This window comes from Ictalurus punctatus, chromosome 10, assembly GCF_001660625.3.
Source record: "Ictalurus punctatus breed USDA103 chromosome 10, Coco_2.0, whole genome shotgun sequence".
NCBI lineage: Eukaryota > Metazoa > Chordata > Actinopteri > Siluriformes > Ictaluridae > Ictalurus > Ictalurus punctatus.
Genome location: NC_030425.2, coordinates 21,818,213 through 21,842,827, shown reverse-complemented (window position 1 = coordinate 21,842,827; position 24,615 = coordinate 21,818,213). Strand labels below are relative to the sequence as shown.

Below are 24,615 nucleotides of genomic sequence, written 5' to 3'. Positions count from 1 at the left end.
AATAATTGGGAAATGACTGTGGTGTAAGAAGAATAAAACACTTTGGGGAATGCAGTTATAGGAAAATCAATCAGCTTGTGTTGCATATTTTCCTCTAACAGCACACCCCTTCAGTTTTTTATTCCTTGTTTACAAAGTTTGTCAGGTAGAGCAGTGTTTCTCTTTCAAATCATTCCCTGGTTTTATGGAACCAGTGTTTCGGATGAGGTCACGGGAAGTTGGGGGTGCAGCTCCCCCAACCTTATTCATTTAACTGCAACTGCAAAAAATTATAATAATTATATAGATAAACAAAGAAAGAAATAATCTAACTTTAAAACTGAGTATTTTGAGTTTGTATGTCAAAGATACCATTCCTCTTAGGCCACAGTGATTTACTAAGGATTACAATTTTTTAAAAATTTTATGAACGACACATCACACATTTTATATGTTTGATATTATGGACCAACCACGAAACTCAAGTCTTCAGGACAGACGTTTGTGCTTTCTGGTTTCTCAGTAACATGACAAACTTCAAGAGAGAAAACAAAAGCAGCTTCTGTTAAGAGACTAACTGAATATAACCACTGTAATGTAATCAATAACATGAATTTGCCTCCATGTCGGGAAACTTACTGACCGTTACAAAGCACCTAACGTTGATTATATTCTTGTCATTGTTAAACAGTGCGTTTTATAATGTTTTTTCTAGCCTTTTGTTTGTGTATGTCTTTACATTTACATTTATTCATGTAGCAGACACTTTTATCCAAAGTGACTTACACATGAGGATATACAAGCAAAGCTATATATCAAGCGGAGAACAATGCTATACTAAGTAGTGCTTCTATACAAGATTTATAATTGATCTTGAGTTCTAGAGAAACAAAGTCCACAGAGTAGAGGAGTAAGTGTAAGTGCTGATTTATTAATTTTTTTAAGAGAGAGTCTTTAGCCGTTTTTTGGAGATTCTGCTGTCTGGATTGAGGTTCGGAGGTTCATTCCACCACTGAGGGATAATGATTTTGAAGGTTGAGTAGGCACTACGAGACGTTGGTCGTTAAATGATCACAGGTTGCACGAGGGAACATAAACCGCAAGGAGAATGTTGAGGTAGTGAGGTGCTGAGGTTGATCTTGCTAGTCGTAAGACTTCAGTGACGGAAAGCAGAGCAGTCTGTGTGGAGTGACTGCTTTTGAAGGCAGACTGCTTGGTGTCCAGGAGGTTGTTCTGTTTGAGAAAAGTGGAGAGTTGATAGAAAACAGCTCTTTCAAGGGTTTTGAACAGAAAGGAGAGAAGGGAGACAGGTCTGTAGTTGTCAACAGCAACAGGGTTAAGTGTTGATTTTTTCTAATCAGCGGGATAACCCAGGCCTGCTTAAACGAGGTAGGGAATATGCCGGTGGAGAGGGATGTGTTAAAGATGTGTGTGAGTGCAAGTAGTAGTGTGGGAGAGATGGCCTGAAAAAGGTCAGAAGGGATAGGGTATGAGCGGTTACTATAGAAACGATAAAGTATTAGAACAAGTGCATTAATATAAACGTGCCATTTCTGTTAGTCATATGTACAATACTATCAGATCCGTGATTTTATAGAAAATGAATAAAATTAATGAGCATTTAACCGTAACCGTGCAATCAAGACACATTTCTCTGTTAAAGGAATAACACATTTTAGTGAATTTATTTGAATTGTTTGCGTGTGGCATCATAGCACACGCCACATGTATGATGCTTAAAATTCCACCACCCCCAATGTAGAACAACTTCCTGTGCTCCTGGTTTAGGGACTATTTTAATAGATTAACTTGTAGCTTGAAAGAGAGCTACATTTTTGGCTGTGGCTCAGGTGGTAGAGCAGGTTGTCCAATAATCGTAGAGTTGGTGGTTCGATCCCCAGCCCACAGGTCTCCACGAAGTGTACTTGGGCAAGACACTGAGCCCCAAGTTGCACCAAATGGCAGGCTAGCACCTTGCATGGAAGCTCTGCTGCCATTGGTGTGTGAGTGTGTGTGTGAAAGGTTGAATTTTTGTAGAGCCGCTAAGGTTACAAAGCGCTATATAAGTGCAGACCATTTACCATATACATTTAAAGTAGACTGACCATTGAATGCAATTAATATTTAAAATAATGTTTGTTAGACTGTGTGAGCCTTTTTTGCATGAGGCTACAGTAAAAAAATGGCAGAAACATTCTCATCTTGTTTGAAGCTTTCCTGTAAGTTCCTCTGTTCTGCAGTTTACAGCAGATGTATCCATGGTGATTTTTAAATTTTTTTTTATTTTGGCCAGTGTCCCTTTCAGCACATGCTGGATTTGTTCAATGAAATCATACTGTCATTTTATCCCTGACTTTTAATTTGTTGACTTTGTCACCCATGTAATCTATTTACCAACATAACAGCAATGTATTGCTGAACCAAAGATCACATGTTTTTTATCTTGGCAATTAAATTTGAAGGGAGCAGTGGCTCTATCCTTTTTACTGGAGGGGTGTAGTGTTGATTTCCCAGTGGAGCATTGAGACATTGGGACAAAGCATGTTATGCCTGCAGCTATAACCATCCTTTCACCATTTCTCTTCTAAAGATTGTCCTCAGGCACTTGAGCTAGGAGTGTAATCCAAAATCACAAGACCTTACAATACCTCCAGGAACACTAATGTCACATGGAAAAGAAATCCTTGCAATGCATGTTAGTTTATTTAGATAAAATGCCTTTAGTATTACAAGAACTCGTTCATCTGCATGTGTCAATTATTTGTTGAAATGTGAATACTATCCAGTGCAGAAGTGTTTAGAGTCCTGTCCTAGGGATCACAGCACTACAAAGTTCTAATTTTCTCATTAATATAATCTAATTTAACACACCTGATGAGGTCTTCATGGGCTGAATCTGGTGGTCTGGGACCCGAGTTTGACAGCCCATCTGTAGTGTACAGTTTCACAGTGCTGAATCATGCATTGTATCTCAATAAATGATGACCAACACTTCGTGTATCCATTAAAAAGTGTGTAATTGTTTTTAGTGTTATCAACTCTATTCCTTGGTTTTTTTTTTTCTCACTTGCTTTCTTTTCCCCTCCATGCATGTCTGTGCCAGCCAGTCACAGTGAAGGGGGCATGGACTCTATCCCTGAAAGCTAGCACTTATTGATTGATTTGTGGCAGATTTGGGACAGGAATTTTCACTGGCAACGCATGGAGCTAAGACCATGGATATGGTAATTAGTGCTAGGAGTGATGACATCCCCTCTCCTCTTTCTCCTTTAATTTTTGGTCATGTAATCAGTAGAGTCTCCAGTTTTAATGTGCTTGGTGTTCAGATTTCATCTAATCTGTCATGGGACGCCCACATCAAGTATATGTTTGCAAAGTCACGTCCAAGGATTTATTATCTAAGTGTTGCAAAGAGAGCGGGTCTCCCATGCAATGGTTTAATGCAAATATGTGTGACTTTTATACGGCCAGTTCTTATGCCAGCCCGGTTTTGGATGGACTGCCTAAAGGTGTCTGATGAGTTAAAGAGGGTTCAAAAATGCTATTATTGGATAATAGGTATTCTGACTTCTTCTCTCCCATCATTGAGTGAGAGGCATGATGAGACCACCATACTAACATACTCACGGACAGTTCATGGCCATTGTACAATTCCTGCCCATAGCTCCGACAACCAATTATTCACTTCTGCAGCATAGGGAATATATTGTGCACTGGAGTAAAACAAAAAGGCATGAAGTTTCTTTTATTCCTTGTGCTCTTAAACTGTTTTACAAGTGACATATATATGGTACTTGATGAAGTGACTGAGATCTTTCAATGCATTACAGGTTGTGTTTGCTAATAGAAAAGTGAATTGGTCTTTTATTTTTTGTACATTTAAATTGTTTTATAATTGATGATAGTTATAATGCATGATTATGTGGTATTCTTGATGCAATTCAGGCTGTGCTGCTAAAAGGAAAAGTAACTGTTCTGTTGTTTTTCCTTTGTGCTACAATATCCTGCCTTGTCAAACTTTAAATAAATAAAATTAAAATTACAAGTGAAGTAAATAATTTGCTGCTGTATTACATCATATTACACTGGAAACACTCTGAACCCTGCTGAATCATTAACAGCTTTAAATCTATCCTTCATATGCTATATCATATTGATAACACATTGATAACACATTAACTAGATCATGGATACAAATATATGATTTTTTTTTTTTTTTTCTTTTCAAATTCATACTTAAAGCTGACTGACCGCTAGTAATGTTTTTTCATTTAAAGCAGTAGTCTGACCATTTAAATTACCTTTTAAAAAGGTTATTCACTGAAGGGAAGCTTTGTACTGACTTTAACTAGATGAAGTTTGTGAGCCAACAACCAACAAGAAGACCGGACTGGAGTCTCCTTGGCTGGTTAAAAAAAAGGAGTCATTAATTATTAAAAAGTCATTGCAGCAGATTTTTTGCTTTTTTACTTATTTACTGTTGCTTGGAGCATATCTAGGGAAAAAAATAATTAGCTAGCTAGATTCCCCCAACATCCTCTCCAACATCACACCCACTAGAAGAAGTGTATACAAAAGATGTAATGTGCTTTTTGTTTTTAGTTAAAAGCCGTTTTTTTCATTTCTATATTATCAGGCATGTTCAATAATTAAAAACCCAAGGTAGAATGTACTGTGCATTGCTATTTAATATTCTCTTTCAGTGTCTGCATTATTTTTGTATAACAGCATGGCCTGCCATTTGTTAAGTGCCGGTCACACTACACTTATCGTTCCATTGACTTTCATTCATACACACGTGAATGCTGGAAACCGGAAATGCAAGCTTCATGTGAAAAAGTTTTGCATTTCGCTGCAGTTCAGAGTTCAAGTTTGGTGAACTCTGACCTGTGAATTGGTGTGACGTGAAGACGTGTGACCAATAGAAGATCGACACGTTATGGCGTGGTCTCTTCAGAACGATTATAGCGGTGTCGCATCATCCTGTTTTATGTCGATTTATACAACACAGCTTTAAAAGAATATAAAATCAACATCAAAGGAGAGGTTGCCTAGATTGCGATGTTGCTGCATACAGGAACAGATGGTATATTTTAACATTGGTGTATGATGTCATATCCCATATTCCAGAAATTTTGCATGCCGAAAGGCTAGTGTGACCGTTACTTTATCCCTTACATATCTTCCTCTACAGTAGTAGGCATTTTATTATCTGCAACATCTGACATTGCGGACCGGACGTGCATATATTGTAACAGTCGTATAAAGTAAACTTATTCACTCAGCTGGAGTCTTATAAATCCAAACATGTCCACAGATTGCAATTAAATATCATTTATGCTGTTAACATATGCTGTCCTATCCACTGACATATGCTAGGGTTTTTGTGGTTAGATCCTTTTTTTCCTGTCTGCCTGCCAGGATTTTCTTCTTAGCAATTTGGCACCTCTGGTTTTTGTCTCTAATGGTGACAGAGAATGTCTGTGCCTCAGAGCCTGTGACATTGATTCATGTGTTTTCTTAAATGGTTGTTAAGTGTGATTTTAAGATTTTCTGGCCAAAGAATCCCCACATAGTAATATTTCCAAAACCATTTCCTGGTTCTGTGTGAACTTCGGCACCGTCAACTGTCTAAGCTCCAGCTCTGTGATGTCTTTGTTTCACATGTTTGCAGGTGCTGAAGCAGAGGCAGCGGGACACTGCGCAGCTGGCCTCTCTGTCAGTGCAGAGTGAGCGGCGCGTGCAGGAGCTGGAAAGGAGCGTGCAGAGCCTGCGGCAACAGCAGGACCAGCTACAACGGCGCCTCCGAGAGGAGAGTCAACAGAAGAGAAGGCTGGAGAGTGAGATGCAAAGAGGCAAACATCGTGTAAAGGTGAACACATTAGCCATGGGATTTTCCGCCTAAGGAGTTTAACAGTACCACCTGTATTTCTTATACTCACTTATCCGACAGCTTATTCCGAGATTGTTAGGGTAGTTACACTTCATGTCAAGTGATGGCCGATACATCAGGTGAAATACCAACTGATTTTACAGCCAGTTTATACATAAAAATAGAGCTGTATAGTTTATGCTTGGAACATGGGGATCCTAAAAGTTTGTATCAGAAGTGGAGAAATTTTGTGATTACAGTATATGCTACCTGTCTGTTTTCAGGAGCTGGAGATAAAGAACGAGCAGCAGCAGAAGATTCTGCGGATTAAAACGGAAGAAATTGCTGCCTTCCAAAGGCAAAGAAGGAGCGGCAGTAATGGCTCAGTCATCTCACTAGAGGAACAGCAGGTACAGACCTGGAAAGTCTAACCACAGCTTTATCAAAACAGAAATTAAATCTTTATTAAGGCCTGCCTTATGCTTGTGCTTTTCATGTGGTTTTGTTTTATTATAGGCAGACTTGGCGTTACTGTTACATGGCTTGTTTCAGCATGTTTTATGTTTACACTCTATGCTTTGACTCACTCTTGGACTCAGATTTGAGCTCGTGTTTTGATAACAGTGTAATTTCGGTCTCTGGTAAACATGCTTCATCATGTCTCAAAGTTTATGCTTTCCCCTAAGAGTAACAGCATTTTAGATAAAAATTTTGCAGAGTTCTGTTGCAGTGTCTTTTTTTTTTTTTTTTTTTTTTTTTAACTGGTGTTGATCTTTTGAGCAGAAGATAGAAGAACAGAAGCGATGGTTAGACGAGGAGATGGAGAATGTTCTGGAACAAAGGAGAGGTCTGGAAGACCTGGAGGGGGAGTTGACCAAAAGAGAGGAGATCCTGGCCAAGAAGGAGGCATTGCTCTTGGAACGTAGCGGCCTGGAGACCAAACGACTCCGGTCCAGCCAGGTTTGTCTGACAAAGTTCTAATAAAAAAAAAAACTCATCAAGTGTTAAACCCACTGAAGACCCTATATCAAAATTACAACCTTAAATATATATGCAGTTACGCTTCTACAAACCTGAACGTTGTTTATTCACAACAATTTCCAGACTCAAGTCCATAACGCTTTAATTACTGAAGCATATAGTAATACTGTCTGAAAGTCCAGCATGCTCATTTCACTCGGCAGGCTCTGAGTAAGGACCTGGCGACACTGTCAAACCGTATTGAATCGCTAGAGCGGGAACTGAGCGAGCGGAACGGCCAGCTGCGCAGTAGCAGTGCTCAAGACTCACAGCACATCCGCCAGGAGATCTCCAACCTGCGTCAGGAGAAAGAGCTCCTTCTCAAACAGAGAGTAGAGCTGGACGACAAGCTCCGCCAGGGTAACCTGCTGTCTCCTGAGGTGGGTACACAGCATAAACACTGCTTTATTAGCTACATTCATTGAACAAATTACGTTAGCGACCTCATTACACATTGCATCCTTCGCATTGCATTGCATCACTCTTACTATTGATAGAATTCCGCAGTTACTGTACTTAGATTGACATAGCATGAGAAGATGAGTTTTGACAGATTAGCTAAGCTCAATACAAAATAAATTTATATTAGGGCAGAAAGACTGATTTTCTAAAATGATTGTTCATCCTTTAAGTTTTCATTTGAACTCTTCCTAAGCATTGTATGAAGGGTTATAATAATGACAAAATCACACAAATGACAGCATTGTCTGATCTATGTAATTAAACTGCGTATGCAGACATGATGTTATATCCCAAGTTGCATTCCACTTGACCAAGTATTCTAATACTGATACCTAAACTATTTTGTGACAGAAAGTTTAACACATCATCATGCTGGCAAGAGGTTGTTATAGTTATCTGTGGCTAGGGCTACACAATTATGGCCAAAATGATAATCACGATTAGTTTGATCAATAGTGAGATCACGATTATTCATTGATTTTAAGGACAACATAATTTTATTGCACTTTCACATTTAAATAAACAGACAGTGCAGGGAGGATGTCATTTTGTACTGGAACCCGGAAGTTATCATCATGGTGACTGGCTGAAAGTTTAGGAAGCGCTTGATTTGATATGCAGTGGAGCTTTCTATGAGCGAAGGATGAACTTTAACCATCAATATCACAGTCGATCATGTTCATGTAATCGTGGGCAGTCGAAATCATAATCTAGATCAATATTCAATTAATTGTGCAGCCCTATCTGTGGCTTTTACTGTGATAATCACTATAGTGAGATAGCATCCGGATGTGGGTCACTTTAGGCAGTGATGCGGCACTGCTGGCCTTCTTTTGGCCTGGACAAAATGGATATGAGCCTGAAGTGACACATGTTAATTAGCAAATATGGCCCAAATATCCCAAATTACAAGTGGGCCTTTTTGGGCAAAATTATGGTGCTTACAGATGTGACCCTAAAGTGGCCCGTGTGGTAAATAGTGAATATGGCCCAAATATCACAAAGCAAATCTGGGCCACCTTTGGCAAATATGTGGCACATGCAGCATTGCCAGATTTGGGCCACAAGCAAGCAATAGCAAACAGGAGTGGACTGCCCAAGTGCCATCATTTCCCACAGTGTGGGGGCCGGATCTGGGCCACAGCAATTTTGTTATCATAACAGTATTTTAAATTGCTTTTGAGATCCTTTTTTGGGTTCCACCTACACTGCAGGGACCTCTAACCGTTATGCAAAATCGTGACGCAAACCACTGGTAAAAATTGTGAGTTTTGTTTCTTTTGTTTTATATTGTTTTGCTTTGTTGTTCAGATATGATGTTAATATTATTGTAACCTAGGTATGCGTGAAAAATAGTGGTCACAAGTCTGTTGATGCTTGCCATAAGCAGTAACCAACAAAAACATGAACAAAATACACTCTGGCTATGTACTAAATGTACAAGATACACTCCTGTGAAAAGAATAGCTTCACCGTCACCTCTGTTATACAGCATTAGTAAGAGCTTAAGGTTTGTGATGGGTAAGAGAGTTGGCATTAAGCTTGTGTTTCAGCAGTCAGTGTGTTTAGAACAGCAAGCTCCACCCCAGTAGTTCAAAGACTGCTTTGTGGTTTCTGAAGATGTTCCTGTAGGGGAATCACCTCTAAATGCTCACTGTCTTCTACCTGTAGGAGGAGCGTACCCTGTTACAGCTAGATGAGGCTATAGAGGCGCTGGATGCTGCTATTGAGTACAAGAATGAGGCCATCACACAGAGACAGAGGCAGCTGAGGGCATCAGGTAGCATGCTCACTCAGTGGGAGATGAACCTGATGGCCAAACTCACCTACCTGTCTGCTTCAGAGACGCGCGCTCTACTCTGCAAGTACTTTGATAAGGTCTGTGCCTTCTCTTCTTATTGATTTGTTATTATTGTCTACTTTTAGGGGGAGTGTATTATTAGAGTGCACATTTTTTTTTTACCTTTGTATTTTTCATGTCTTTTATAAGAAGGCATAGTTACACTTTACCTTTCTGCCCCGCCCCATGTTTCTTCTGAATTCTTGTGAAGGTGGTGTCCCTGCGAGAGGAAGAGCGGAAGCTGCAGTTGGAACTGGCTGAGAAGGAGATGCGTGTGGAGGAACAGCAGCACCTGGTCGGGTGGTTGGAAGCAGCTCTGGAGCGCCAGCAACTGGACACGGACCGCCGGCTCACACAGCAACAAAAAGAGCATGAAAGAAATGTGCAGCTACTGCTGCACCAGTGCCGAGGTGACCGTCAAACTCATCAGCAAACAAAGCACTAACTAAGACACTTGCCTTTTGTTCATTTATTCAGAATAAGATTTTTCATTGACTTATATTGTAGGTAATAGGAAAGCAGTGGGCTCAGTTTTACCAGGTTATGTAAGAAAAGCTGTAGTGATACTTTAAAGAAGATCTGTTTTCTTCTTTCAGCATAGAACATCAAATGAAATGGAGAGTATTTGGGTTGTATAGCAATGCTCCTTTTATATATATATATATATATATAATTTTTACTGTCTGTTGTGCCCTGACTAACACACAAAATTTATTTATTTATTTCTTTATTTAGTGTGTTACTCAGGGCACAACAGACAATAAAAAATATTTTTTTTTACAGGGAACGTGGTGTAAAATATTTACAGTCCCCTCTGAAACTATTGGAACAGCAAGGCCAGTTCTGTCATTTTTGCTATACATTGAAGACATTTGGGTTTGAGATGAAAAGATGAATATGAGATGACGGATCAAAATTTCAGCTTTCATTTCCTCATATTTACATCTTTAAAAACTATGCTATAAACATCATGAAAACAGAAAACAGCTGAATTTGCTAATTAGGAAAGTGTTATAGGAAAGAAATAATTCTGGGAATTATTTGGGCAGAACGTAATATTCTAATGAGCACACTTGATTGATGTTTTGCTGTCCTATTATTTATCTTTGAAAAAGTAACCAATTGTTCATTCATTACTCATCCTTTGAGTTGCATATTGTGTGCCATAAAACCAACATAATTAGATAGTACTAAACATAATTGAAAAATAATCACTTTTATTTTCCCTTGGGCTTTAAAGATAGTTTAATTATAATCCCATAAATTCATCTCTGAGAATATGCAAATCAGTAACAAACAAAAACAAATGTCTGAAGAGGGTTCAGGGTTCTGGTCCATGGTAAGAGGCAGAAGCCAGGCTTTAAGTTGCTGTTATTCCTGTAACTATGTAAGAGCTATAAAGAAGGAGCTGTGAACAAGGCAGGGAAATTATATTTTCCATGTAAAATGCAGATTCCTGGCAGCAGGGAAGAGAAAGCATTAGGCAATATAGCAGGTATGACGGTTAGCATAGTCATCAATTGTTAGGGAAGTGTATTTGTCAGTTTATAATCACCATTTTTACTTTTGGTCCAAGAAAATATTGAAAATGATTCTAATACATTTGTCTCTTAATGTTTGTATCACTTTTTTTTTTTAATCAGTCCCTCCAGGATTTCTCAATTTTGTGATCACAGAAATGACCGTGAAATCATGCAAACTCCGCAATATTCTGAGGGCCGTGCAATTTTTCAAACTTAACGCAGATTTTCTGCAGATTTTGGCCAAGACACATCGTGTGACATCATCACAACATGCATTCAGCCAAAGCCCTCTTTGATTCCCAAATGTTGAACACGAGTACAGCTAAAAGGTCTCATTTACCAACAAACATCACTGAGAAAGATCATGCAAAACAATTTTGTGCAATTGCAAATTCGTCAATTTAATAGTTTTCTGCAAAAAAAAAACAACTCAATTTGCACGGGAAATTTTAAAAAAGTTAAAAAAAAAAAAAAAAAAACTGCAGCAAAATCGAGCATTTTTGGCTGCAACAATCACAAAAAAAAAAAAACTCAGCAGTATCCTATATGGACTATTTAATCTGACAATATGCCCTAATGAAATAATTTGATGGTTTGAATTTGTAGTTTGTGTAAGCTTTTCTAGTTACAAGGTTTCAGTTCTGTTTTGTGAATGCGCTCTCATGTAATCAATTGGAATATGTTGTGGATGTACAATACTTACATACAAGTGAAACAAGTGTCACTGGTCTTCTTCCACAGATCAAATGGATGAAGGTCTGGCTGGTAGGCAGAGACAGTACGAGGGACTGATCCACAACCTGAGCAAAGAACTGAACCTGTACAAGGCAGCCAATCAGGATCTCAACAACAAAATAAGGGACATGTGTGGACTGGGAGATCAGGGCACGAGTGAGCCTTTAGTTAAATGCCATAATGACTACAGTGTACTAGTTCATAGTGTCATTATTGATTTTTTCCCATAAGGTGTCTGTAATGTAAATTGAGAATTTATATCCTAAATTACTCATACTAAACATTGCGCTATTGAGCTAGTTTGCTTTAGTCTGAAATTATGTACACATTTATTTTATAAATGTGTGTGTGTGTGTATATATGTATATATATATATATATATATATATATATATATATATATATATATATATATATATATATATGTATATGTATATGTATAAAACTTCATTTGTCATCATCTTAATCTGGTGATTTTCATTGTAGGTGGACTAAACAGGGTGCAGTGCAAGGCAGGTGAAGACAGTAACAAGTACACTCCTGAACCTGACAGAGTTCACAAGTCAAGAGAGGAAATGCGGGAGTTGGTAAATGCGCCGCTGCCCCCCACATGGAGGCGCTCTTCCCTCCCCACTGAAGATCAGCATGTAATGGAGGAGCTTAGGCAGAGGGTAGCTTGTGAGCTGCCAGTCAACAGAATTGTCCAGCCTAATGTGAACATGAACACTGCATACTGGAGTGGAACAGGCTCATTGTCCCTTACCAAACCACGCAGGGAGAGCCGGAGGTCAAGCCTAAACCCAGGAATTGTTGGTTCAAACTCTGCAATCATTGACGTTCGGAAAAATCCGTTATAGCAATGGACATTAAAATCTGTTTAGTTTTATTTCTATTGTGCCTTCATATTTCATTAAACTGCATCTCTGCTTTGTGTACAAATACAGTGCTAAATTTAAACTATGGAATTTTTTTTAAAACCGTTGAGTTTTACCACATTTTTGTGTACAGTACAAAAGCACTTTATGTAATGACAAATGTCTTGAGCAGGTTTTGTCTTGTGTCTGCTCTCTGTGGATATTTTACAAAATAATATTACATAATAACTGGCCTAAAAGAACCATGAGACATTTTATACACTTTAAAACGTTTATACATTATGATGATATTGTTTAAATTTGTGGGTGTAACGTAGTGTATAAAACAGTAAATGAACAGTTTATGTGTAACATGGTTTAAATCCAAGTTAACAGAAAAAGCTTTCCGAGCCAGCCAGGAGTCGAACCTAGAATCTTCTGATCCGTAGTCAGACGCGTTATCCATTGCGCCACTGGCCCGATATGAGCCGCTCTGGCTCCAGCTATATATATAATTTTATACTTAATCGATTTTAAATGCGATTTTCGCCAGTCGTATGTGTATAGTCTCGTTAAAATGCCTAACCCTATCTTAACAAGCTAACATTACACATAACCAGCATGTTCAGGATTGTCCTGACTGAAATATAACAGCAGTAACATTTAAACGAATCGATATCTAACCGCGACAGATTGATCGCGTTACTAAAGTGGACATTATAGATAGCGTTAACTTTGCTCCGTCTCGAGTTTCAGTGAGCTGCTAACACTATTATCAGCGAGTAAACTGGTTTGGACACAAAAATAAATTATGTTTAATGTGTAGACTTCATATTTTCCGTTTTAAAATGACGTTCCGCCTTCATGTCTAACATTGGTTAAATGTAAATTTACAGAAAATAATTCCGAGCCAGCCAGGAGTCGAACCTGGAATCTTCTGATCCGTAGTCAGACGCGTTATCCATTGCGCCACTGGCCCGGTGACGTAAATGCTTTGAATATATTTATGAATCGACTACTAAAATAAAAAAATTAAAATATTATACTTGGTCATTTATTTATAGAGGAAAATGAGCCAATATTAGATATCTGTGAGAGACAACAGTGTGTGCACCTCTAGGTTTAGCAGTTAATTAGAAAGTGAAATTAGAGTCAGGTGTTTTCAATCAATGGGATAACAATCAGGTGTGAGTGGGCGCCCTGTTTTATTTAAAGAACAGGGATCTATCAAAGTCTGATCTTCACAAAACATGTTTGTTGAAGTGTATCATGGCATTGATAAAAAAAATAAAAAAATAAAAAAAAAAAATTTGGACTCCACCAATCCACAGTCAGACATTGTGTACAAATGAAGTACATTCAAGACCTCTGTTATCCTCCCCAGGAGTGGTTGACGAACAAAGATCACTCCAAGCACAAGACGTGTAATAGTCCGTGATTTCACAAAGGAACCCAGTGTAACTTCTAAGCAACTAAAGGCCTCTCTCACATTGGCTAATGTTCATGAGTCCACCATCAGGGGAACACTCAACAACAATGGTGTGCATGGCAGGGCTGCAAGGAGAAAAGCCACGGTTCTCCAAAAAGGACATTGTTGCCTTAATCCAATAGAAATGGTGTGGAAGGAACTGAAGCAATCAGTTCATGGGAGGAAACCCACCAACATCCCAGAGTTGAAGCTGTTCTGTACTGAGGAATGTACTAAAATTCCTCAAAGCAGGAACTGATCAACAGTTACTGGAAATGTTTAGTTGCGATTATTGCTGCACAAGGCGGTCACTCCAGATACTGAAAGCTACTAGATACTAAATATACTAAAAGTTCCCATACTTTTGGCACTCACAGATATGTAATATTGGATCATTTTCCTCAATAAATAAATGACCAAGTATAATATTTTTGACTCATTTGTTTAATTGGGTTCCCATTATCTACTTTTAGGACTTGAGTGTGAAAAGTTTTATGAACCTTTTAGAATTTTCTATATTTCTGCATAACTGTATAGCACCACTGTATAAAAACAAAACACATAACTAGCCTACATAAAGACTCAAGCTTGTTTATTGTTAAAGCATAAATATAAGTAAAACAATCTGATTTCAAATACCCAGTTGTGTAGAATAGATGTTAGAAACTTGAGTATAGTAAATTGGGGCTAATAAATAAATTAATAAATAATTCATTTATATCATTATTAAAATCTGTTGGGCCACTAGTGCTGAGAAGCTAACCTTTGCATTTGAGAAGCATGATGAAGGGATTCTTCCCATGGAGTGATTTCCTGAAAAAGTTAGGTCAACCTCAAAAAGCAGGAGGAACTGCAAGAAGGGCGCAACACATCATATTTCCCTGCAACTTAGAGGTATGAAATGTCAAATAATTCCTATGATTTTCTACATTTGATTGCTCTCATTTTTGTCCAACTCAGTGACATGTTGGAGTTTATGTTATATTTATAGGCTAAAAAGTTTGCTATTATGCCAAGCATACAGTTGAGAGTTTACACTAAAAGTGTGAAACAAATAATCTGTGGATGCTCCTCAAAATAATAGAAGTTTCATTCAATTTAAGACTTCCATATCTATTTCTTAATCCTAGAGACTTGGCAAACCATATTCTGGTTTCAGAACTGCAGACAAATTAGTTGTAATATTTATTTAATGTGCACCAATAATATCAGCAGAATTGGGTAATGATAATTAATAATTATATTTAGAGTTATACTTTAAAATCTGGTTAATACAATAGTTAGTAACTTTTTCAGATGGCTCAGCTTACCCATAACATGAGTCAAGTTGAGCCACAAAAACACTTTTTTGGGGACCCCATATTTTGTTGTCTATTTGAGTTAGGCACACTACTAAGGTTTCAATTTAAGTTCATTCTGAACTTGTGTTGTATGCATTAGTTTTATTCCTGTCTCATATTCTGAATTTCTAAGGTTCCACATGTTGCAGCTGTTTTGTTGTTACAAACAACACCATGTTTGTAACAACACCATATTTATTAGCAAACGCTACTGTCTTTAGGTGCATGGCTAAATAGTTTTCATCCTGAAGCTTGCGGTCGTATGTCAATAATTGATTGGTCATATTAGAATTGCACCTTTATGTAGAAGAGTGCTATTATTTAATTTGGGACGCGTCCACCGTTCAATGCGACGGCCTCGTGGCCTAATGGATAAGGCGTCTGACTTCGGATCAGAAGATTGCAGGTTCGAGTCCTGCCGGGGTCGAGGTTTTGAGAGATACTAGAAAACAAGAACATGCTATTAGTGCTGATTACTAAATGAACAGATCTGACAGTATCGATGACAAGAGTATAATAATTGAGCTAGCCTTATTCTTATTTGTGTTTCCTCTTCTATTTATTGGCAGGAATGTCAAACACACAGACCCTGTGCAATAAAGGCTCTTTACATTTGCAAAACTGAAGACTATCTGAGAATATTCCTGGACTGTTTTTTTTTTTTTTTTTTACCAGTTCTATGTGCTTAAGTAATGAAATCTGTATTCGGCATAATAAAAAAAGGCCACTGTTTGGTTAAAATGCCTAACACTTCATCTTAACATAAAATGTTAGGCCTTTAACATAACATCTTTATCAGAACTCTTTATCTCAACTCAGACCCTCATGCTTCCACTCAGATCTCAGCGTGTCTGGCAGACACCTCATCAGCTGAAACTTAATCCTAGCTAAACTGAACTGCTGTTCATCCAAGGCGATTCATCCCCAAGGATCTTGTGATCTCCCAGGATAACTCTCTGATCTCACGTTCAGTCACTAAGAGCAACCTTGGGGTAACCATAGATAACCAACAGTCCATTTCCTCTTGCATCGCTCATCTGACATGCTCATGTCGGTTTCTTCCTTACAAAATCAGAAGGATGTCTATTTCTATCCACACAGGCCATTCAGGTGCTTGTTCAGTCCCCTGTCCTTTTGAGACTGGACTACTGCAACTAATTCCTGGCAGGTCTGCCTCTGAGCTCCATTTGACCTCCGCGAAAGAACTTAAATTAGCGCTTTTAAAAGAGTGTAGTCTGTGTGCTTTTCTTACTATATTACCTCCCCAACAGAATTTAAGACTGATGGTATCCTTATTCCATGACCTAATGAACCAGTATCAGGATGTATTTATTAACAGAGACTTCAAAGCACTTCTGTAAGTAATTCTGGATAAGGGCGCCTGCCAAATGCAATAAATGTAAATGTATACTGTAAAGCTGCAGTACTGAACTCTTGGTCTAACGCTGTCAGCGTGTGTCGAAAAGGAAACACCCACTACCATAACGACTTTCAGCTCCGTATGATCGCAAGCAGCCAGTGTAGACCAGAGGTAGGGCTTTTTGTTGCAAACCTACGTAGGTTAGTACAAGAAGTAAGTCTGGAATTTCTAACGACTCGTTTAAACTGTTTCAGAATCGGTTCCTTCTTTTGGGAGTCAATAACTCCTTTTGTCCTGCGATTTGAATTTGAAACTATGCAGACGTTACGTTCACAAACAGCTCTATAAGTACACTTCACGTAGTTTTGCACTGACATTTATGTGTAACATGGTTTAAATCCAAGTTAACAGAAAAAGCTTTCCGAGCCAGCCAGGAGTCGAACCTGGAATCTTCTGATCCGTAGTCAGACGCGTTATCCATTGCGCCACTGGCCCGAAATAAGAATGAGCTATATCATGAAAATAAGAATTTTCATGAGCTATTATCAGTCTATTGAGTCTTGATTTAAAGGACCTAATGGATAAGGCGTCTGACTTCGGATCAGAAGATTGCAGGTTCGAGTCCTGCCGCGGTCAATTCTTGCTGAACACAAGATTGTCAGCGTTGAAAATGTAGATAATCAAGATGAAATTATACAGTCAGTGACAAATCCGTGTTTACATATATTACTGTTACTGCTTCCGCTCATAATCAAGGGAGTCAAACACGCCCCTATAAAGGCTCTAATCCATCCTGCAGAATGATTTAGTATCCGTGTTATCAATTAAAATCATTTTATGGACATCAAGTGAACTGAACATTTACACTGTGACTGTAGTCTCTTTCCAAAAGAACACAGCAACAGGGGTGAATACTCAGGCTATACAATCACAAGTTTTAAGTTTTTTATTTGCAAATTATTTTGCATTTATTGGGGGTTTGATTGTGTATCTGGAGTTTGGATGTTCTCCCTGTTCTTCAGGGTACTCCGGTTTCCTCTCCCAGGACAAAGATATGTGCTGTAGGTAGCCTAACTGGAATTTCCAAATTGTCAGTAGTGTGTGAATGGATGTGTGATTGTGTGTGCGATTGTGTCCTGCAATGGATTGACACCCCGTACAGGGTGTCCCCTTGGATAGGCTCCAGGCTCCCTGTGACCCTGTGTAGTGGTTGATATAATAACACATTTTAGAGCAGTGTTAGATGTGTTATTGGTTAAATGTGTAATACTTCGCTGAACACAATACTTGAGCCTAGCTTACATTGTTTTGGTTTGGCGATCCAGACTGTTGAATAGACGCATGTGTGTCCTTTCATGTTTGAGGTTGCATTTACTGTCCCTTTTTTTTTTTTTTTTTTTTAAATTATACAACAATATATTAAAAATAAGGGGGCCCTCAACTTTCTCAGGCTACACGGCTGGGTGCCGAATGTCTCCATGGTAACTAACTGCTTTTCAAACCGAAAAATCATAAAACATTACTGCAGTTAGATGATTTGTCCACTAGATGTCACTATTCACTAATTTACATCCGGAGTTTCAAATCCAAATCCAGAATTTGTTCAAATGTATTTCAGAACAAACCTTTTGATAAACTGTAGCTATCTATTATATAATTTCCTTATGTAGCCTGCTGTGTAATAGCGTTGTTATTTGAGAATTTTCCATCAGATTAAAAAAAAAATAAAAAAAATTCTTTAAACAGATGTCTGTGAACAAAGCCTTTAAAAGGGTTTTCTTTTGCTGCCAAACTGCGCACAGACATAATTCAGGCAGACTGTGACTGATTAAAACAGGCGAAAAATCTGTAATATTTAGCCTAATTAATTTATCCGCGATTTGTAATTACACATAGAGAGCTCCTGTAAAGAGAAGTACAGGCTTATTTGTGTCTACATGCAGTATTTTACACACAGAAAAGGAAGTCATTACTATGCCCCCCCCCAAAAAAAACCCCAAACATAAACCAAATAAAATATAGAACATTTATAAACCAAAAGGTCATGATAACCCACTTTTTCTTTTTTTTTTTCTTTTTCAATCTGGAGTAATCCATGTAGACACGAGAATAAAAAATTGCACAAAATAATGTAGCATATTTTTATTTATACTTAAGTGTAAAGCTTATTTTGCTTTCATTACGAAAATCCTTGCTGGCTGCATATTTTCTTTTCGACGATCATAAAATAAACCACAGGAAATCAAATTAAAATGTATTTGCTTAAAGAATGGGTATCCATTCCTGGATATATCTATCTCTCATATACACAGTTAAAAGAAAAATGGCTGCAAAAAGAGCAACACGAGGCTTACATTCGCAAATAAATTATGTTTTTAAAATGAATGTGCGGAAAATATAATGTGCAAGAATTTCTGCATTTTTGTAAATTAATTGAATAGTACTCTAGATCAGTTGCGAACTTTAAATTTCATGTTGCATTTATAGTATATTTATATAGCAGTATACAAAGGGTCATTAAAAAGGTTTTACGAGTTGTATGCGTGTCCGTGTTTGTGTGACTGAGTTAAGAACAAAAAAGCGGATTATTTCAATTGTTTAAGTGATTACGTTAAGTAGCCTATATACAGTGCTTTTTTTAAGAGTTAAGATTTCACATACAATTTTGTGGAATTATACAACATTAACATTGTAGCACGAGTCTGAGAAACAGACATCATTATGAACACATTTTAATGTATTTTTGAGTCGTTTTTAAAAACCGGCATTTGACGCAACCAGATGATGATAGCAAGCTCTCGCCGCTAGAGGCCAGTGTTGGTACATTAAGACTCGCAGAAACATACACACAGTTAAAGGATAATTAACGTACTTGTGGGCCTGAATATTTTATAGGCTCGTCAAAAAAGTAGGCTTAGCCTACTATCATTTTGATTCTCAGACAACTTGGCAACAATGATATAATTTAGTTTGAGAGTAGTGAATTCAAATTAAGCAAACAAAAAATAAAACCCGCATTACGGGACGTGAATGATCCACTAACAACAGTTAGGCCTACTTATAGTATCTATGTCTCAATTATCCAATCAGAGCATCTGCTCAAGTTAAAGATAAAGATGAATTAACCTTTATATACATTATATAGCTAACATTATATAAAAGCACAGTATTGGTTTATTTAGTCAACAACGATTTTTTCCCCCTCACAGGGTATTTCTGTTTTACTGTAAATTAGTCTACTACCCCCACTCCCAAAGGTCATCAGGAAAGTAAACCTATACAAATATGACACGTGATGTACACTAAAATGTTTTCATTTTTTTTAATAAAGAAAAGAAAAATCTCGTTTTCCGAACATTTAAAAAAAAAAAAAAAAAAAAAAAACCTCACTTTTTAACTGATGACATTAAAAATAATCTAAAACCGCATTGGAAAACAGGAATTAGGCTACACACTCTTCTTCCCAATAGCACATACCAACTACACTAATAGGCCTATATTAATGTCCTTAAAATATAACGTGTTCCTTGACTGCGTTTTTTTTTTTTTTTTTTTGGGGGGGGGGCAAATAATGACTAGGATGGTCTATGGTGTACGCTGCAGGACTACTGATTACAAGCAGATCGAGGGTCAAAGGACAGCCGGTGTCTTGTCTCTTCTGACCTGCACTAAACCGAGAGGGTGGACTCTTAAAGTGAGCACTTTATAATCACAAAATGGAAAGGTAGGGGTCAAGGACCTCCATTGGACTGGCCAGTCAGTTTCATTGTTGTTCCTTTATGATGAAAACCAATTGTATTTTATCTATTAATTTAATGTATCCTGTAAATAGTTAAGTGAGGTTATATTATTTATATATTTATATATAAATATATACACACACACACACACACACACACGTATGTATGTATGTATGTATGTATGTATGTATGTATGTGTGTGTGTGTGTGCGCGCGCGCTTGAGATGGGAGATTCAATTTAACTTTACGTTTATTTATTTACAAGTTTGCGACTAATTAAAATTATTATAACTAATTATTCTTAGATGTTGTGGGCTGCAGGTCTGCACTGTAGTCTATAAATGCCTATGTTGTAGTCCTGACGAACGAGTAGGCTAAAGATGGATATTATTTATGAATCAATTCATGAATGGATGAGGGAGAAAAACAAACGAAATTCGTCGACGGTTCAAAGAGGCCCACTGCCGAAGCACTGTTAAATTTTTAAATAGGAAAATTATAATTAATACATATATTAGTATTCAAATAAATAGATGAATAAATTGATAGCCCAATTTAAAGAAAACATTAAAAGTTCACCAGTTTGTTTTAATATAACTTATTGCAAAGCATCTCGTGACCGCAATTAATCGCAATGTGTTGTTTTGGCCATACCATATTATATAAAACATTACAGTGTTAAACATTACTTGGTAGATATTAAGGTTACACACCAAGGAATTGGGCCATCGATTTTTAAAGTTTATTGTCTATAAAATACCTCGGTGACAGCAAAGATCTCACAGATATCCGCTACCTGATCCAGAGAGAGAGAGAGAGAGAGAGAGAGCTGCATCCTCTGTCATCTTTGATCGGCTTGTCTCTGATTGGCCCGTAGCCTGCTGCTTCTTGACGTCACTGCGGGAAAGAAGCGACCGTGCAGGCTTTTAGACCCGAAAACTAGAGACTCCTGAGCCAGAGAGAGAGCATCGCACCACACGCACGGAAGAGTCCGCTCCAGCTTGAAGCTTACATCTGACTGTGAAAGGTCAGACAAAGCCACGTGCATCTTAAATAAATCACAAACCCCAGGCTGTTTCATGGGAGGAAATCCCCCATGTTGGAAATAAACTGCCCATGTTCCTGCTCACTGGATCTTAAAGAAACGCCATCCCAGGCTTCGCGGACTTACAGAGGAAAACCCGCCATGGCTGGTGCCATTGACGATCACGATTTCTTTTATTTTTGGCAGTGAAGATTTCAGAAGTACAACACACAGTGCTGGTAACGCATCTTGCGCAGCAGTATCGTGCTTGACAGACACAGAGAAGACCACTTAGATGTGCACAACACTCGGGCACTTAACACTTTGCATCCTGAGCACGACAGAAAGGAATACGCACGGCATCATAAAAAAAAGTAAGACTTCATATTTCATTGTGAGGAATTGCACTTGACCTCTGGATCATATTAACGCGCTCATTATTGTATGATCATTATATAGAATGGTCACAATCCAGTATGCGATTATAGTTATTTTTAAGTTTATAAATGGAGACACGTAAATGTTTGAATAGTTATCTCCTGTACAGACTGAGAGGAGGCCAGACAAAGTGCTAACAATTCCTTTCCATGTTCCTAAGCCTATTACACTGTGAAACAGAGGCAGTGAAAAAGCAATAGGCTATTGCTAAACATGTCGTGCGTTAATCTGCAATACAGTGTTAACTATTAGAAACAAACATTATTTTGCCGTGTATATAGTAATGTTCATTATAACGACATATAAGAGCGTGTAGAAATAACCTGTAGTAAATCCGACTCCTGTAACACTGTGGATGTCAAAACCCTTCCACAAGTTCAGTGTACGACCTGCATAAGGGTGCAATAATGGCATATAGGCCAATAAGATGTTTACATAATGAGAGATAGTGTAATAAAATGTTTTCAAAATGTACTTCAGACTATTAATGTTGGCGTTCTTTGAACTCTGTTACATTGTAAGGAAATGTGTTTTAAAGGTTAAAAAACTGCAAAAATTAAAGTGTTCATTATTGCATGCATATCTTAAATATTATGTGATTGTAATCATATGATTTGTTATATTTATATAACATGAAGGTGGGCTTGTTTGTTCTTCTTATTTTGTTATTCAATTGTTGTCATGCAGTATATGCATCAGTCTAAATCAATATACCTGCTTTATAAATCTTATTTAAGATGCAACACAACAGGTAAGCCAAGCAGTCACAAAGAAATCAAATCCTATGACGTCATATGTCGCGCGCGCTCCAGAGAATTGTAGGGTCATTATTAAGGGGTGGTGTCTAAATTTAGAGTAGCTAAATTATAACACTTTTTTTAAAGCCTCATTAAATTCCTAATCATTTATTTAAGAAGAAGAAGAAGAAGAAGAAGAAGAAGAAGAAAACTACTTAGACTTTTATTGTTAGGCCCATATAATTTTATTTTTTGTCATCAGTGATGTTAGAACAACAATAACGTTTCCGTTAACAACAAATATTAACAACAATAATGTTTCCGTTTATGTCAGTATTGTTTTACAAGATAATAAAATTGTTTGGATTCTAAACTGAAGTTACATTTAGCTCATTGTAATGTCTATCTAATCAGTACAACTTGGCAAGTTATGGCGCCATGCTCTGAGTAAAATACACTAAATAAAAACAATTTTCCGGCTATTAAATGTTACTTACTTAGGGAGGGGGCATTACATAACGATTTTAATATAACCTTGTTAATACTTATGCGTTGTATTCTTACTTTTGGTTTAATTATGGTATAAGTCATGGGACAATATCAGTAATAATGACTATCAATAAACACAATAATTTAAACTTCTTCTGCTCGCAATGAGATTTCTATTCAGACTTTAATGTTTATTCTTTCATCTAAAAATGAACACGTCTGTCCATTTTGTGCAAACACAGAGAGGGAGCGCGTAAAGGGCCAAAGAGATCATGAGGACTGAAGGCTAACAGGACAGATAAAATTATATATTTTAGGAATATTAATCTTGTGCTGGCTGTTATTAGAGGACAGGGACTATTCGAGTCTAAAGGAGCTAAATGAATGACAACCCTACAAAACGGCAGCACAGGCAACTCTGCTGATGACGTTGAATAAATGCTCAGGCTTCGTTAATACAAATGTGCGGAGCTGTGATTCAGAGTGCAATAAAAACCAAACTGCCTCTCTTTATTCGTTTGCTAACATGTTAACCTATTCTTTGTTCATTATCAGGTCTGCTCTTACGAGATGCTCCTCGTTACTTGTGTCGTGTGTGATGGGGTCGGTTGCTATCTTTGGTTATCTAGCTGTATGAGTGTTTCTCCTCCGTCATAAAGCTAGATAACCGAAAGTAGGAGCGGTCTCCTGTACTGCGCACTGCTCCGGCACTACAGCATGAGCAGGAAAAATACTGACCACTGCGTGGAGATCTATAATAGGGAAGGTAAGCGACTGTGTGTCCACGTTTTTTTTTTGTTTTGTTTTGTTTTTTTGACATTCTAGAGTACTGAATCATTAGTTGTGAACATTACTGAATACTGAAACCCAACGATTGACATTCTAGAACACTAAAAGAATAGTTTTGGCGTTCTAGAATGTGGATATTTATTTTATTTATTTATTTTTTACATGATAAAATACTGAAATCCGAGTACTGACATTCTAGGACACTGAAAATTGTTATTTTGACATTCTAGAATATAGCTTTTTTTTAAATTTACATTCTAGAATACTTAAATACTAATATTGACATTCTAGAACACTGAAGACAATGTTAACATCCTAGAATACTGAAACCTTAATGGACATTCTGCTGCATAATACTTTGACTGTATATAGTCAGTCTGATGATGTGTGCCACTTAGGCCTATGTCATCAATGCTATCTACGCCCTTTCTATTTACCAAAATTGTTTAGTACAGCAGTATGCAGCCTTAATTTTTTGTTTATGCTAAGTTGTTGCACGATCCATTTCGTATTAAAAGTTACTACCTGTAAACGTTAATGTGAGGGGCGGGGTTAGCAGCATGATTTCGCGCTCTTGCTTTTTTTTTTTCCAGTTTATAGAAGTCATTTGAGTGAGAATTGGTTCCATGATTATGGATAATGATATATTTGTTTTGCAATTCTAATCGAGCCCTACTTTGCACATAGCAAGGTGAGATATTAAGGCACATTAGAAAACCTATCTGCAGAACAGTTTACCTGTTCTGTTATATATATATATATATATATACACACACACACACACACACACACACACATACAGTTTACATATATACTTTTTTTTTTTTTTTTAGAAAATTAGTTGGTTTAATCATTAAATTTGGTTTAAATCACTCTAAGAATATAATATTCTCAATCTTCATCTTATTCGCTATTGTTATTTTAAAAGTAAAACAATAAGGAAAGC

At 37.4% G+C, this 24,615-nt stretch overlaps 1 protein-coding gene and 4 non-coding genes across 7 annotated transcripts in view; 2 read left to right on the top strand and 3 right to left on the bottom strand.

Annotated features, from left to right (window-relative positions):
• kif7 (kinesin family member 7) overlaps positions 1–12,644 on the top strand; it is a 28,802-nt gene extending 16,158 nt beyond the window's left edge. For all 3 annotated transcript variants that reach the window (XM_017478750.3, XM_017478749.3, XM_053683247.1), the window contains 8 exons: positions 5,654–5,851; positions 6,136–6,261; positions 6,635–6,811; positions 7,036–7,251; positions 9,005–9,211; positions 9,385–9,583; positions 11,438–11,587; positions 11,917–12,644. In XM_017478750.3, the coding sequence (XP_017334239.1) occupies positions 5,654–5,851; positions 6,136–6,261; positions 6,635–6,811; positions 7,036–7,251; positions 9,005–9,211; positions 9,385–9,583; positions 11,438–11,587; positions 11,917–12,287 (1,644 nt within the window). In that variant the 3' untranslated portion in view covers positions 12,288–12,644. The remainder of the gene's footprint in view (positions 1–5,653; positions 5,852–6,135; positions 6,262–6,634; positions 6,812–7,035; positions 7,252–9,004; positions 9,212–9,384; positions 9,584–11,437; positions 11,588–11,916) is intronic.
• Positions 12,645–12,691: 47 nt separating this feature from the next.
• trnar-acg (transfer RNA arginine (anticodon ACG)) lies at positions 12,692–12,764 on the bottom strand. Its single transcript has one exon. It is a non-coding gene; the product is annotated as a tRNA-Arg (tRNA).
• A 426-nt stretch (positions 12,765–13,190) lies between these two features.
• Positions 13,191–13,263, bottom strand: trnar-acg (transfer RNA arginine (anticodon ACG)). The gene has a single exon. It is a non-coding gene; the product is annotated as a tRNA-Arg (tRNA).
• Positions 13,264–15,446: 2,183 nt separating this feature from the next.
• Positions 15,447–15,519, top strand: trnar-ucg (transfer RNA arginine (anticodon UCG)). Its single transcript has one exon. It is a non-coding gene; the product is annotated as a tRNA-Arg (tRNA).
• A 1,355-nt stretch (positions 15,520–16,874) lies between these two features.
• trnar-acg (transfer RNA arginine (anticodon ACG)) lies at positions 16,875–16,947 on the bottom strand. Its single transcript has one exon. It is a non-coding gene; the product is annotated as a tRNA-Arg (tRNA).
• Between the last annotated feature and the right edge of the window lie 7,668 nt (positions 16,948–24,615).